We start from the raw sequence: 16,506 nt of genomic DNA on the forward strand, positions 1-16,506 counted from the left end.
CCTCTTGGGCATCTGTAGAGTTCTTTAGAAATGTGAGGAGACCCGTGGAGTTATTTCAAAGAAAGAAAGAATCTACCCTTGATCCACAGTCTTCCCTCCAGCTTGCAGTTGTTACAAGTAGTGCTTTCAACTTCCCCTAGCTGCTTTAGTAACAACTTTTCTATTTAATCTTACTTACTTTTAGGAAAGCCCTTTTAAGACACTGAATTACCTCTCAGCCTGGAAGCTCTGAGTCATGAAGTAAGCAAATGTAGATATACTCAGGGTCACCATCTCCTGGTACCTGGTGCTTGACGTCACGCTGAAGAGATGGCAAGTCCATTCTTAGCAGGAAAGGGGAGGCAGAAGAACTGATCAAGGCTGGGAGAGGGACTTCCTTGACCTCAGGAATTCATGTGAGGGGGATGATACAGAATGACAGGTACATTCAATATCAGAGGCAAACGAGATACAACCTGCACAGTGTTTTAAAGCCAGATATTAAAGTTTTGTTTTGTTTTGTTTGTTTTGAGTGAGGTAACTACTCTTTATCTTTCCAGTGAAGCCTGAAGCATGTACACTGGACTATAAAATTAGAAAATGCATTTTAATTCTCCAAGGGAGCCAGTGACCTTCACTTCCTTTCAAATTCAACCTTTCCTCATGAACCCCACCTGATGTCTGTCAGCCCCTTAGGCTGCTTTCCCTGAAGTCTAATCATGTACTTGTACTCTCCACAAAAGGTGCTTTGGGTTATTTAGTAAAGTAATTTTCAGTTCGAATGGATGAAGACATAAATGAAGTAGTTTCTACAGTTGTATAGTTGTACCGTGAACTGCTTAAGAGCAGAGATTATAACTTCTGTTTCTCGAGTTAACCCCTTCCCAAACACACACACATTTATTCTCTCTCTCTCCCATGCTCTTGCTCACCTGCGCTCGCTCTCACCCGCACTCGCTCTCACCTTCGCTCTCTCATTCATTACATATATGCACAGTAGGTATCACATAGAATCAACACTGAATGAGAAAACAAACCAATTTTGCAGACCCGCTGATCAGAGTGGTCTTTTCTTGGCAGTGACAAACAAGAAACCCACACAAGCGTCCATCACGAAGGTCAAACAGTTTGAAGGCTCCACATCTTTCGTTCGGAGATCACAGTGGATGCTCGAGCAGCTTCGCCAGGTTAATGGTATTGACCCCAATCGGGTGAGTGGATTGTCCAATGCCAAATGAAGTAATCTTCACAAAATGACTCTTTCTGATTGACCTTGATAGTGGTGGTGGTTGTTTCAATTAACAAGGCTATTTCTCGATTTAAGCTATGTGACTAACACTTCTAATTTCTGTTCCCATATGGAAAAATAAAAATCTTTTCATCTTGTTTGATACAGGAACCTAAGGGGATCTGTATTAAAGCAAAGCTGTTTCCAATAATATGTTTATCAGCATTTAAACTGTAAAGGGCATATTCAGATAAATATGTCCATGCTTATCAATACAAAAAAGCCACGTTTAGCAAAGCTTCATTTATCTCCTAATGCAACCAATGGCAAGGTTCATTTACCAAATATCAAACAAATGAATGACCTCTTAAAAATTATATATTAGGATGCCATTGACTTTAACAAGAGAAGCTTTTTATGATAGAATATCTATTCAATGTACATTCCCTTTGGTGTGTGTATATGTACATGCACTAAACCCTTTATTTATAATGAGGCATAATAAAATGTAAATTATAGCTATATGGTACAATAACAAGGGTAGAGTCTAAACTAGAGTTTAGAGGTAATCTTAATATAGTTCAGTACCTGAAGACTTTTCCAAGTAATTGGAAAACACAAACAACACAAGGTCTGAATTCTGAGGCTAGCCAATATTTAGTTAGGCTATCGCCACTTCTGTGATACTGTTTTCCTAAGGACATCTATAAATACTGTAAGATTTGGGGTTCTCATGATAAACAGTAATGTGCACTTTCCATACATAGGGGTGCTAGTAAAGATGGACCTCATGATTAGGACCAAAGTCTTTGAAAGGTGTTTTAATCTTTTAAGTCTTTTCAGTGAGGTAAGCTGGAAGCAGCAGTTTTTATAGATGGAGATCAGTAGTTATTTCACTGTCTTTTCCAGGATTCTGCAGAGTTTGATTTGTTGTTTGAAAATGCTTTTGACCAGTGGGTAGCCAGCACAGCCTCAGAAAAATGCACCTTCTTCCAGATCCTCCATCACACCTGCCAGCGTTACCTCACGGACAGGAAGCCGGAGTTTATCAACTGCCAGTCCAAAATTATGGGAGGTGAGTGGGCATCACTAGTCATCCTGCTTCCTAAGACTCCCTTTTATGTAAATGTTAGGTGCTCAACAGCAAAATTAAAGTCAAAGAAGATAAATCCAGATGCTCTGAGCTCAATAGCATGGGCTCCATTCTAGGGGGGTTGTTGTATGCTAACTTTAGACTCAGTGGAATGTTTTCAATGTTATCCAAAAGCTGGTCACCACTTAGGTAAAATTATTTGTACTAAGAGAACAAAGCTGTCCCATTATCAGAAAAAAATTTCAGCTTGGTTTTTTTTCCTACTTTTTCTCTATTTTCTTTGCAGAAGACAATGCAATGAAAATAGGTGCTTTTTTTGTTATTTCTCAAGATGTTTTGCAAATATTAACATTAAAACTCCTCTGATGTCCCTCTCTTTGAAATCATAACTAGACTCATGTTTATTCTTTGGATTGCAAAGAGAGCTGAGTTAGAGTAAGCCAGCAATGAGGGACAAGTGCCAGCATTGGCAAAAGCTTTAACAGGGACTTAGCACATTTCTTTGAGGTGACATCTCTTTCGGGAATTGAAACTGTGCTAAAAATATAAAAGCTTTGCCAATCACTCTGGGAGGTAGGGAAAAGTCTTTTCACTGACCTGTTCTCTCAGTTTGAAAGATTTTTTTCTCAGTGCACCAACTTCAAGTCTTAATGTAATGTCAAGCAAAGATCACATAAGAGGCATTGTGTCTTCTCCTTGGGCTGTATATATCGTTCATGTTGAACATTGGTGCAGGATCCAGTATTCAGTTCTAGTAACTGATGGACACGCTGTCATTTTTGAAATTCATCTGCTCTGTGCTATGTGGAAAAGACTCTGTCCACTTCTTTATTATCCACTGAAGTGTTTTCCATTCCTCTTTAAGAAATTACTTACATCTTAAGATCCCTGAAAGGTCTTACTTAGGTGTTGATACGGAATCTTTTATTACTGCTTCTCTATTTAGTCATTTTTTTTCTTTTAAGTGGCCACATCCTATGGTGCAAAAATGAAAAATACTAGACAAAGATGTTTAAAGAAAAGGAAGCATCAAAGACTAGTCTCATACTATTTGGAAAATATAATGAGATATAGCTTTCAGTCATCTCTGTGCCACCAATACTTTTCAAATGAATCCAACTTTGAAAGTCCAGACTTAATAGACTTGGCAGAAAGTTGATGCTCACCAGGCTTAGGACCACAAATGGCCCTGTTTTTAGTGAATGAAAAGTTGGCCGGGAAATCTCAGTGTTCCTTCATTCTTATTAAGTAAAATTTGCCCTGCTCGTGTAGGATCACATTGGTTTCTTGAGCTTAACGTTTTCCTTGTCTGTGTCAGTATGATCAGTAGCTTGCATGAATAGCACTTGATCACAGCCTCCTCTGACAATAATGTCACACTATGGACTTGAAATTTCTCTTGCCCTTGGAGAAAGACTCCCCTTGGATATTCCTCTTCTCCGTGTTCAATCCTGAGAGCACAGTGGTGAGAAGTAGAACCACCACCTCAGGAACTACTACGCTTCCTGAGAATGGAAGTGTGGGAAGGAAGAAATAGGACCTCAGCTCACTCTGCTGTACTTTCAAAGGAAACACAGCCACCTTCCTGCCGAGGTTAAGGGAACCTGCATAGCTCTTCTCTTCCTCAACCCTTAAGGAACTACACTAGGTAGTCCCTCTTCTCTGTTCCCTCTAAGACTTTTATGTCTTCTCTCAGATCAGATCTTTTCATTCACTCATTCACTCATTCATTGATTCATGGCTCATCATCCAGTCACCAAACAAGTAAGTACTAAGTACTGCTATGTACTAGTCTCTGTGCCAGGTCCTGGATATGGAGAATAAGTCTATATTTGGTTCCTTACTAGGCCCTCATTGTCAAATCCCAGGCTGTCAGATCCCTAATTGCCTTTCTAATCGGTTCATTTACCTTCTTGAATATCCACAGACTTTTTCTTCCAGTCCCTCCTAGCTGCTCCTGTCAGTCATTGACCCAGCCCTTCAGATATCATCCTTTCCGTAAGAACCCCAAATTAGGCAAAGTTGAGATGGTCAACCATACATCAAGTGTTGAATTGTTGGCATGTGTATTGAGTAATGCTCATGATTGCAGTAAGGAAAAGGATAAGTTCATGAGACCAAATGCCAGGATTGGCTCTTTCTTTTGTGACCTTACATGAATCTCTCATCTTTAGGCTGCAATTTTCCCAAGTTGTAACATGTGGAGATCAGACTAGATGATACTTAAAATCCCTTTCAGTTCCCTCACTTTGAGAACCTATAATTCCTAAGTTATAATTTTAGCATGTAGGTCAATCACGTCTTAATTTAAAAATTAAATAAAAGATTCAGTCCATTTAAATATTGACTGATCTTGAATTCCTAAGGAAGGCAAAATAAAAAAGTTTGAATTTAAGTACATTGTAATTTGTTGGCATATACCCTCCATGAAATGCAACCTATCATATTTGTATAGTTGTTATCCTTGATAGCATTTGTACCAACAGGGCTCTAATTAATTAACCTTCTGGTTATCTTTCTGCCCGTTATCACAGTTCTGAGACTTAAGAATTATGTAGTTCTAGGGCCATGTGACCTCCTCCCTTTTAACTTTAGGTTTCTTCTTATATCATGAGCCACAAATCCTAAACATCATAGTTTCCTGTACTATGAAATATGTTGTGTATTGTTTTTGTGATTTCAGAGAACTCGTGTTGGTGTTAACATGCCACACTAACTCCAGGTTCATTACATATATTAGCTTTAGTTTTCATGGCATCCTTTGGAAATACAATTTATTATCTCCACAGTACAGAGGAGGCAGCAGAATAAATAGCTTGCTAAAGGTCATGTAGTTAGTAAGTGGTAGAGACAGGCTTCAAATCCAGGCCCACCCAGCTTTAAAAGCATCTATACAAGGCCACTGAGTGGCACAGTCCAGGGGACACAGTTGATGTTGTCTTTGGAATGAATGATGCCCTTTGGAGTTGTGCAGGGATTTTTGGAAATATTTCATCAAACACATTCCTGGATTTTTTTTTTTAAAGATTTATTTAATTTATTTCTTTCCTTTTCCCCCATTGTCTGCTCTCTTGTGTCCATTCATTGTGTGTTCTTCTGCGTCTGCTTGCATTTTTTTTGGGGGGGGGGGTGGCACTGGGAAATTGCATCTCTTTTTTGTTGCGTTATCTTGCCGCGTCAGCTCTCTGTGTGTGCGGTGCCACTCCTGGGCTGGCTGTGCTTTTTTCACATGGGGCAACTCTCCTTGCAGGACGCACTCCTGCGTGTGGGGCTCCCCTACGTGGGGGCAGCCCTGCATGGCATGGCACTCCTTGTGCGTGGCAGCACTGCGCATGGGCCAGCTCCACACAGGGCAGGAGGCTCTGGGTATTGAACCCTGGACCCTCCATATGGTAGGTGAATGCTCTATCAATTGAGCCACATCTGCTTCCCCCTGGATATTTTTAATTATAATAAAAAAAAGGAAGACAAGGGACAAATATTATGGGTAATGTTAACTTTGTCCTGGTTTTACCTCAGGTGTATAATTAAGATAATGACTCTTAATGTTTTGGCCTCAGAGCGGTAGAGTTATAGAGACCTTTAAAAATATCTAGGTTTTTTTTTTACTTTGTTTTTGTTTCTCAGAACTTCAGTAAACTAAATAGACGACAGTGAGGCTGTTTGAGTGCATGGGGAAGACAGTGGAGCCCTGGCCACTCACGGGATCTCTCCGTTGCTCTATATCTGGGCCAACCCTGTCTTTGGCAAATGGAGGCCCAGTGATTTCTAAAGACTTTACCAAGTCATAGGACGAGAAGCAAATACGCCATGTTCACACTGAACCACACTCTGTGTCATACCAGTTCAACATAATGTTATCATTTAACTATCTTACAATTCCATGCAGTTTCTATCTTGTATTTGTTGATTTTGTGTATCCTTTATTTTTCCCTTGGAGAGAGCCCATTAAACAGAAATGGATTCTTTGGCATATTTGAAATTCTCTCCTCCAAACGTGGTATTTCCTTATCTCCAGAGGACAGTCTGGGAAGCTTTGATCTTCTGATGCTGGTTATAGGAGAGACACACATAAAGTCTACAGGGCTGGCTGAGGATACTCATGAATGAAAGGGCAGGATGCCGTGAGGAAGCAGGAAGGAGAAGCTGATTCCTTCTCATGCCTCTGTCAGCTTCTTTACAGTGGTCTTCTCTTCTCTGGATGGTTGGAGGATAGGTAAGTTAGGACAGTTGCCAAGCCTTGGTTATTCCCAACCTCTACTCTCCCTCTCTTTTAGCTCTTTGAAAGTCAGTCACTTTTCAGAAATAAAAAACCACTCTTTAGTTCCTGGGCCGTAAGCTACCAAGCAATCCACAGAAAGCAAAGGCAGCGGTGTGGAGCTGAGTTCTGGCAGTTGAAATGTGGTATGGTACCAAGAATGAGGGGTCCCCGACAGTGAAGTCTCCAGTTCCCGTAGGTCAGATTTACTTCTTCTGAGGCAGTATCTAGGATTTTTCCCTGCTTATTGTAAGCAGAGGTGATACTATACATGTGATAAAACATTTGCACTTTAAAGGTGCCTTGAAAGAGTTAATCACATGTGTAGAACTATAGACTCCAGAAGAGACACTTAGTTTCAACTAATTCATTTCACAGAAACATGTTCTGCCCCAAATAGCAGCAGTTTAGATAATAGGCATGTCCTATTAAGTCAAGACCCCAAGGGGGACTTTGTTGTTTTGCTTTCTTCATTCTCTTAGCAAAATGTGAGCAAAGCCCACAAGGCAACTTTGGACAGGTTCCACCATGTGCAATTTTTTTTTTTCCAGATTGACCTTTTGTAGTGATTACTGTTGGCTTATTATTTGTATCCTTGACATTGTAAACCACAGAAATCTTTAGTGCTATTGGTAACTTCTGTGTTAGAATCATAAAGTGGATTATTTACAAATCTGTTTGTTTTTTGTTTGTTTTTGTTTCAATAAATGGGGTATTTGCAGAAAACCTGTTTTTTCTTCAAGGCAAGATACGGTATGAACTGGAACATGAATATGCATGTCCTAGCAATTTTCTGGAACTCTAAGCCCAAACAACCTGGCAGGTCATTTAATTACCTCTTGTTCTTTTACTTATTTTGTATGCATCACCCTTTGGTGAGCTCTGCCTACTTTTGTTTGAGGCCCTGTTGGGCCCATCCTCATTAAGTCCACAAGCATTTATTCAGCGCTATCTGCATATCAGACCTAGATGCAGAGATCCAACAACAAAGTAGACCCCTTCCTGACTTCACTTATCTTTCTGGGAGTATGTCAGATATAAACAGATGTAAAACCAGGCGATAATGAGGTGATGGCTGAAAGGCATTTTAAAGGACAGTTAGGAGATGCCAGGCAGGCAAGAGCAGGATGAAACAAGCTCTCTGTTATTGCAAGTTAATCCTGACAGTTTTATTTCAATATGAGTTTTATTCAGACTTTGAATGTAGCAGATCATTTTTCCACAACGCGGGCCATTTTGAAATGCCATTTAATTTCTTCATCATCAAAGAGTATTTATTAAGCATTGTGTATCTGTGTGCAACCCTTCAGAAGGTGGTACAAAGCCCAGACTTCTGAGCTCTATTAGAATTACAGGGGTGCAGACGTCTCTGATGTCTCCTTCAGAGCAGGCAGGCCGTGTTTGCCCTGCCAATTGGTATGCTAAAGGAAAACCAGTGGCTTTACTCTAGATTCCTCTGGGGTGGAACAGAATCTCAGAATTCAATCAAAGTGTGACTTTGTATTGTACTTTTCTTCCAAACATGCAGGGTCATCTCTCCGGGAGCTGTCAAATACTTTACCTCCTGAGTGCCCTGGCCTGGCCATGGGAAGGGAGATAACAATTATAAACACACACATCTGTGCATTCTGACTGGGTTTTTATGAAGTAATTATGCCTGTACTTTAAGGGCATCTGTAATGTTTGCCATTATTTTTAGATTTCTTCTTTCTGATGTTTAATGTTTTCTGCCACTGAACACTGGCCTAGTGAGGTGTGAACCTCACATTCCCTATACATGCTCCGGTCAGGGGTGCTTTGGAAAGAATTGCTTATTTATCAGCGATAAGTTCACCTGTAGTTTTACCCCTACCATGCAGTCTTTAATATACTTTTGAAAAATGCACACACATATAAGAGATCATAATTCATATATGAACATTCAGTTGTATTAAAACCAGGCTATTTTTGCTTTCTGATCTGATGTATAGATGCAGAGTACCAGCGTGGTTGAGGCCCCATACCTGATTTGTTGTTCACACACAACAGTGAAGTGCTTTTTATAGGCCTTGAATCCAAAGGAATCCCTGTCGTTGTTCCTCTAGTGACTTGTTGCCCTTGAAGAAAGAACAAAATAACGAGCACCATTTTTCCTCCACCGTGGTACAGATGAGGGAAGTGCTTCCTGGGGAACTTGCCCAAGACCCACAGCCATTAAGGGATATGGTCAGTGTTTCACTTGTGCCCGTCTAGTGAATGGGGACTGTGACTTCCAAGTTCCCTTAGGAACTACAGGTTTTATTTTCCTTACATTGAGTCAGCAGAGCAGAAGAGAAGAGAACACTAGTTTAACTAGATCTTTGTGAGGATCAAATTAAAAATTGCATTTAAAAGTTCTCTATAAATTATTAATTATATCAATCATGTAAATATGCAGGGATTATCTTCCAGTGTTCCATCACCTCATCTTCTTCTCTATAGTCAATATCAGCTTTTCCTAGACCACATAATATTCTATTTAAGACTTGCAGAATACCAATGTGAACTTTCAAAGTATACAATCAGAAAAGTCTCCTTTGGGATTTTTTTTTCTTTTAGTCATGGGGATCCCGCCAGTATAACCACTGCAACAAGAACAAGTATGTGCATGGAACTGCATGTACCATCTGATAGTACCATCTGATGTGTTCTGAGTACTATTGGGAGCATGCATTTTAGCAGAAGCAATGAGATATTTCTGGGTCTCAAACTTTTAAGTATTTGTTTTTTAAATTTAGGGTGACATTGCCAGTCATTATATTGTGTGTTTTGCATGTTTTCTCATATTTTCAGATTCAGCCATTCAACCTCATCTTATTTCCATGAAGTGAATAAAAGGTAGATGCTTTTTTGTTAGGTGAGAAAACAAGTGACCACTTCCTTAGGGTCCATCCCAATTCTGTACAGGATATAAATGACCAGTAACTACAGAAAAATTGGGTCACAGATGCAGTTTCCTCTTTTCATTGTTCAGTGGCTGTAAACTACACTGAAATGCTTGCTGCGAAGCAGCTGGTGGAGTGTGCTTAGTCGCCCTAAAGCCAGGAGTAATATTGTACATTAAATGCTTTTGAATCATAGCCCTCCATCAAAATCCAAGAGTACTTCTGTAGGTGTCATTGATTGGCTTGACAAGGATCATGAACATATTTTGTCTAACCCATACTTAAATAATCTGCTGTAGATAAAAAGCATTTCTACTTCAGAAACAACCAAAAGGCATAAACACACAGCTTCACAGAGTGGAAAGAAGACACACTGGAGTCACATACCCTGCCTTTAATGACGTCACTCGTTAGCTCTGACTTCATCTGAGTTGCTTAACTTGTACTCATCTTCTCTTTGCTACTCTGTATTGTGGATAGTAACACCTGCTTTGAAGGGATGGCTTAAGGATTAAATTCAATTAAAAAATAGTAAATCAAATGGGATTTTTGCAAAGTGCCAGAACATGCCTGAATCTTCTATTTTTAAAAAAAACTAGAAAATTTGATGTGATTATTCATGATATTACATGATTTCTTCCAGAATATTTATCAAAAGGCCTTTCTTATGAAAGGATCAAGGAAATGTTCATGGCCATGTTCTTGGCCTTTCCTATTCAGATCCATGTTGTCCATAGAATTGGAGGAGGGGAAAGTAATTTCTTTGTTCCAAGTAGGAGTGAGCTGAGCTCTAGTATAGACATTGCAAGTGTCTGGAATCCTGAGCTGTTTGCCATGGTTTGTAGAATGCTGGATGTGTTGCATTTTATGTTTGACATTTATAGAGTGCATATGTTACTACTGATTTACCAAAGCAACAATATTTAAGATATATCCATGACAGTGTGCCAGAGATCAGGGTACATAATTCAGATCTTCTACTAGGAAAGAAAAGACCTAAAACATGTTGTTTGAACATTATAAGAGAATAGAAATATCCTTTTTTATAAACATATCTTCAGCCTAGAATAGTTCCTTGAATCTAATTCTCTTTCTATGGAGATAGATGAATCAGAGGTAAAGTTGTTTAATATTGTTGAACACAAGTAGTATTTCTGAAAGAGACATAAAGACGTTTCTCCTGCATTACACCCCATGCTTTTAAATTAGCAGACAAGTACAATTTTTAAAATAATTTGGGAGATATAAATTCGCCAACCAATTTTCTAAGTAAGAATATTAAAAAAACTTCACACCCAGTATCACAATTTTGTGATGAAAGTTTACTTTAACATTAAAAGATAAAAAGGACATAATCTCTGAGAATAAAGGATCATTCCTTAAATTTGAGAACATATACCTTTTTACTACATTGTCTTTTCTCTTTTTTCACATGGACCCTTGAAAACTTCTTTATTAGCTAGCCTTTAAAAGCTGTTGCTCTGCTGTAGCATAGAAACCTCAAGATGTGAAAATTACATCAAATTATTTTGAAGAGAAGCTGTAAATTTTCAAGGACAATAAATGGTTTTAATAATGTTCATTTAATGATTTGGCAAATTCACCCCCACTTCTGGGGTAACTGCTCAGAACACACACTTCTTAGACAGCAGGTTAGAGTATAATCTTCAGGGACAATGACCACAGTCCTCTTCTGTACCTGGAAAAAAGATAAGGAACTTGAGCTTAGTACCTGAGAGAGCACACAAGGAATCTCTAATATGAAGTTTCCAAAACCTTTAGTGAAGAGGTGAGTAAAGTGCCTTGTTTTTTTTCTTTTTACATTATATCCTAAGCTTCTAAAAATTGCAATCTTGTTTCTGATCATTAAAATAAAGATTAATCTCCAGGTTTGGAATGGGTGATGGTTTGAAATTTAATTGGCGCCATGATGTAAATGTGAAGTTGGAGGCTTCCAATTTATAAGACTAGACATTTCTTACCCTCCTACCTGTAATACGGCCAATGGGATTTGGTTTATTGGGTGTCCTGCAAGAAGCAGGAGCATTAGGACTGCCAGGTCTAGCACACCAAATCTATAGGATTTCCAGTTAAATTTGAAGTACAGCTAAAATAAACAATGACTCATTTGTTAGGATAAGTATAGCCCAAATATTGCACATGGTTCATTATTCTATCTGCAATTAAAATTTACTGGGCATTCTGTATTTTATCTGGCAACCCTCACAGGCATATACCCTCCCAATTTCCAGTTAGCTCTGTAACTTCATCTAAGTTGTTATATAGAAAAATTTCATGAAGGCCAAACAGTTATGAAAATTTTAAGGATTTTAAGATAGTTTAATCTCAAGGGTTTAGTGTTCGGTTAGTCACACCAAGATATAAACACAGGCTGCTAAAGAAGGGCTCTTAGAGAAACTTAGAGGATTAGTGTCTTATTGTAACTATTTGACCTGAAATAATGCTATAAAAATACAAGTTGTAAGTAGCAGTAAGCATAGGAATTCCAATAAAGCCCTTTTGTAATTGAACATTAGTTTTCTGGTTAATTTTGCACAGGGAAGAAGCCTCAATCTGGAATCTGAATATCTTCGGCTGGCTTTGAGGAGTTAGCTTATAGTCAAGAACAGTTTAACAACAACAAACTGCCATAGACTCTTGGGGGCAACCCGTAGAACAAAGACTTCATTTATGGAGAAAAAGAAGAAAGCCCTACGGTCAAGAATTAGGAGAATTTTAAAAATCTAACAGGAAGCTGCCACTTAAAAAATTTACGTTCCTCCTTGACCCATCTAATGTAGTCACTTTGTTTTGTTTTTTCTGGTAATGGAAGTGGCTGCCCTTGAGGATCCCTTTACAACCTGGTGGCTTGCCTCAAGCTCCAGCCTCCGTAGCTCAATTTTATCCAGCATGTAGCCTTTTTCACTGTCAAGCACAGAAGCATGGGAAGTAACCCTGACTTAGCTTTTGTTTGGTGTATGTTTTTGCTTTGTTTGGTTCTGTTTTGTTCTACCTCTATAACATTGTGGCATCCACCTGTGATGGTGTCTCACTGCTCTGGGTTTATGAACCAATGTAATGGGTCATATCTCTGAAAGGAGAATATCTTTCTCAGAATTTTCTAACTGTGAGACCACTTAGCATAAAAATTTCAAGTATGAGTGGCAGGGAAGCAAGAAAGCATGTCATTATATTGAAGTAAAAATACAAGTTCTAAGAAAAAGAAGAATGATGACAAGTGTTCATTGAAGGCTGAGGAATTTACTTCATCCAGCTCCTGAGAGGTTAAATTGTGAGGTACCGTGTGTGTGTGTGTGTGTGTGTGTGTATGTGTATGCTTGCTTTCTCTTACTGTCCTTGTGATAGTATTTGAAGGAGGGGGAAAAACCTCAGTGGATGCTATTAATTGGAAAGCAACTATTTTTTTTCTTTCCTTACATTAGTAGTTTATGCCAAAAAGATAGTAGTAAGAATGACAGACTATTTTTGAGTTTAGATGTCTAAGCGAAAACTGATTATTTATACTTTGAGAAAATGAGCTTTAAAAAAAATTGCCCAATAGAAAAAAACTTTTAAATGATCCTGAGAGCATTCTGTTCAGGATCACCTTTTAGGTCCCTTGCAACAAAAGTGATAAACATGGCATAATATTAATAAGATGGGTAAAGGTCAGGGCATTCCATGGTTCACATATAAATATTAGACAAGGATCTAACCACCTTGTGATTCTCTATTATTGTATGTATTTCCCTCTATCAGCATTTCTCTCTGGCCCATGAACCTTATTTTCACAGTTGGTTGATTTTATTGATCTGCTTCTCTTATAAGAGATTGAGACTTAGGAAAAAACGTGTTTTTTACAAGGTCAGAATAGATTCACACATCTCTGATAAAAGCCAAAAGCTTGTCCTAATGGTTGTTTTCTAGGAATGTTAAGGTTTTTTGGAGAGCAAAAAAAAGGGGAGAAAAACCCTTTTGCAATTTTAAGAAAGTTTTTATGGAGCCAGCATATCCTTGTGAATTTTTAAGCTTTTGACTTTTCAACTTGAATAAGATAGAATATAATTTTAATTTTTTTTAGGGTCTACATTATTTAAAAGCAAATTTCATCTCAGAGCTAATAGGTATTTTAATTTTCCTAGCCACAGAATAGTTTACCCTTCTTGATCATTTGTATTAGTTTCCTATTGATGCTGAAACAAATCACCACAAACTTAGTGATTTAAAACAATTCAAATTTGTTACCCTGCAGTTATGAAGGTCAGAAGTTGGGTTGGCAGGGCTCTGGGGAGAATCTGTTCCCCGGCATTTTCTATCTTTTAACAGCTGCCTGAACTTCCTATCTTATGGCCTCTTCCTCCGTCTTCTAAGCCTTCAGTTTAGCATCTTTAAATCAGTGTCTGCCCCTGACAGCCTACCTTCTCTTCTGAGGACCCTTGGTGACTACATGGGGTCCGCCCAGCTAATCCAGGATAACCTCATCTCAAGACTCTTAACTTAGTCACATCTGCAAAGTACCTTTTGCCATGTGAGGTAACATGTTCACAGGTTCTTGGGATTAGAATGTGGGCATCTTTGGGAGGCTAGTATTGTCTACCATACCGTTTCTTAAGTAATTCTCAAAACTATAATATACACTCTTCTTTAGCATAGAAAAGCAATTCGCTCCATTATAAGCACTTACACAGTTATCCATGGAAAATAACAGGCCTGCTGGTGAAACAAGTCACCCAAAAGGGAGATGGTACCAAACTAGTGGTCAAGGACTAACTTCTTGGGGGGAAGAAAGTAAACTCTTATCTAGGATTAATTTAATTTTAAAAACAAATGTCAGCTATTGATTCATCTCAGCTTAACTGGACAGTCTACCTGTGGTATAACTGTCAGGTAAAAACATACATCTTTACAATTTGGTGGTCCCAAATTTAAAAAAAAAAAACATCTCACAGGAAGGAAAGATAATATGAAACAGCTCAAGAAATACACTAATGAGCAAAAATATGGGGAAAAAAGGAAGATATAAAGTTCTGACTTAAGAAACTGAGAGACTGGTCTACACAGACAAATGTGTACCTCGAGAGTCAGACAGATATGGCAGTTTTAGAGTAGGAACTTTTATTACTTGAATCTCTCCCCTTTTTCCTAAATAAGTACATCCTGCAGTGGTATACTTCGTGATTCAGACGCCTACCTCACTTGGCTCTATTCCTTACTCTAACCTTAAAGGAGTCTCAATAAGTTGGAAACATAGCATAAGAAGAAAAATGACCACACACATATTTTCCCCTTTCTGCATCTATTTCAGACATAGGTTTGATTCTAGAAAATTCCTGAAGAAAATTAAATATGAGTTTGTGGCTTTGCTGAATCAAGTCCCCCAGTTAATATTTAGAAAATGCCTGATGTCTGGGCTAATAGCATTGTAAATGGTAGCTATAGAGGGAGAGCTGAACAAAGTCAGTGTTAAATCAATGTCAGGATTAAGAGGGTAAAACAGGGAGTTTAAAGTCACAAGTGCAGACATATCTAAGATCCTTGTCCTTCTGGATCCATACTTCCTTTAGGGTCTTCATCATTATAAATATTCTCTGCCATCTGCCACATTAGCATGGTATTTTCTTCTGATAACAGAAGAAATCACTCAAGGTTCATTGGGATTCCCGGAAAAATAAGGTATCTTAGCAGTGTGACCACCTTGAACAAACAATAACTCTGGTGACCCATTTTCTGCATCTTCTGAGGATTGTACCTCTCCAATTTTACTTAAATCACAGACATTCAGTCTGTGATCAGTACCACTAGGAGCCAAAATAGTTTCATTGTGAGGTGACCACTGAACCTGGAATATTTCATCCTTATGTGATTCAAAGGAATGCACCTTGAGTTTCAGATTTCTCAGATTCCACAAGGCAACAGTCTTGCCAGCTGATCCTGTGGCAAGAATGACCACACATAAGGATTGAAAGAGAGGCAGTTCACTTCAGCAGTGGGAGCATCAACTGAGTGGCTTGGTTTGAAAGTATTGTTCGAATGCATATCCCAGATCGTAAATTTCTGATCATCAGCAACTGGTTCAAAGAGACTCATGGAGAAGATTCCAGGAAATGTCTTCTACCACTGCTGTGTGCCCTGTAAAGATGGTCTCTGCACCCACCACTTTTCCTTCTTTTGGAACAGCACAGATGTCCCACAAGCAGATGGTATTATCTTGTGAAGCACTAAGTGTCCACTGAGATTTGGGTTCCAAGAAAGCCCACAGCCTTCCTTCTGATGTCCACGGAGACACAAGTCTGGGTTGTACTCTCCAGAAGGGTCTAATTTAGAACTGTGTTTCGTGTAATCAAAAACAAGAACATCACTGGATGGAGGCATTGTGGCAATGACACAAGGGTTCTGGGGCATATAACAGTCTCCTTCATGACTGATCTTGATTTCTATTTCAGTTTTTCCACAAAGTGAGCCTAAACCTCCAAATTCTCCTTTATCATTGTCATAGCGTGATGCATCAACTGAGCATCGTCATTAGGGAGCGGCACACTGGCTATCACAAGGTGGTTTCTTTAATCTGGTATGTATCCCCAGACCAAGTTGATAAATGCTGAAGTCTTTTCCTTCTGGTCTGGTTACATCTGGAAGCCACTGTGCAGTGAGGCTGGGCCTTTCCAAAGCATGGGTCATCACTAAATCGTAAAGAAAAGAGTGTTCTTTTTCCATATTTTGTACTCCTCGTTGATCACACATTCTTCCACTGTGTCATCAAAGGCTGTTTCCTTGTCGGCCATGGCAGACAGGCAAGCCAGGGGATTCCTGGGTATAACATACACTATTGTATAATGTAGGTCTACATTTATTTTTTTCCTTCAACAAGATATACTTTTAAATACTCTTTAGAGACAATATTATTTGTACTGATCTGTTATAATTAAAAATATTTAAATTTTTTAAAAAAGTTTTTTGTGAATACCCGGAATTTAGGTGGCTGAAACAGCTTTCCATGTGCTACAATATGAAGAAGTTCCTTATTTACCAACTGAGATATTTGCAC

The 16,506-nt window shown here is 38.7% G+C and overlaps 1 protein-coding gene and 1 pseudogene across 4 annotated transcripts in view; one reads left to right on the forward strand and one right to left on the reverse strand.

Annotated features, from left to right (window-relative positions):
* STXBP6 (syntaxin binding protein 6) overlaps positions 1-16,506 on the forward strand; it is a 268,188-nt gene that overhangs the window by 217,667 nt on the left and 34,015 nt on the right. For 3 of the 4 annotated variants that reach the window (XM_004477468.5, XM_058293643.1, XM_004477467.5), the window contains 2 exons: positions 1,060-1,190; positions 2,117-2,282. In XM_004477468.5, coding sequence (XP_004477525.1) covers positions 1,060-1,190; positions 2,117-2,282 — 297 coding nt within the window. Of the gene's footprint in view, positions 1-231; positions 422-1,059; positions 1,191-2,116; positions 2,283-16,506 lie in introns of those variants that run through there. The other variant, XM_058293642.2, reaches the window with a different exon arrangement.
* Positions 14,988-16,243, reverse strand: LOC101417577 (histone-binding protein RBBP4 pseudogene; annotated as a pseudogene).

The sequence above is a fragment of the Dasypus novemcinctus genome, chromosome 3 (genome assembly GCF_030445035.2).
Source record: "Dasypus novemcinctus isolate mDasNov1 chromosome 3, mDasNov1.1.hap2, whole genome shotgun sequence".
Taxonomy (NCBI): domain Eukaryota; kingdom Metazoa; phylum Chordata; class Mammalia; order Cingulata; family Dasypodidae; genus Dasypus; species Dasypus novemcinctus.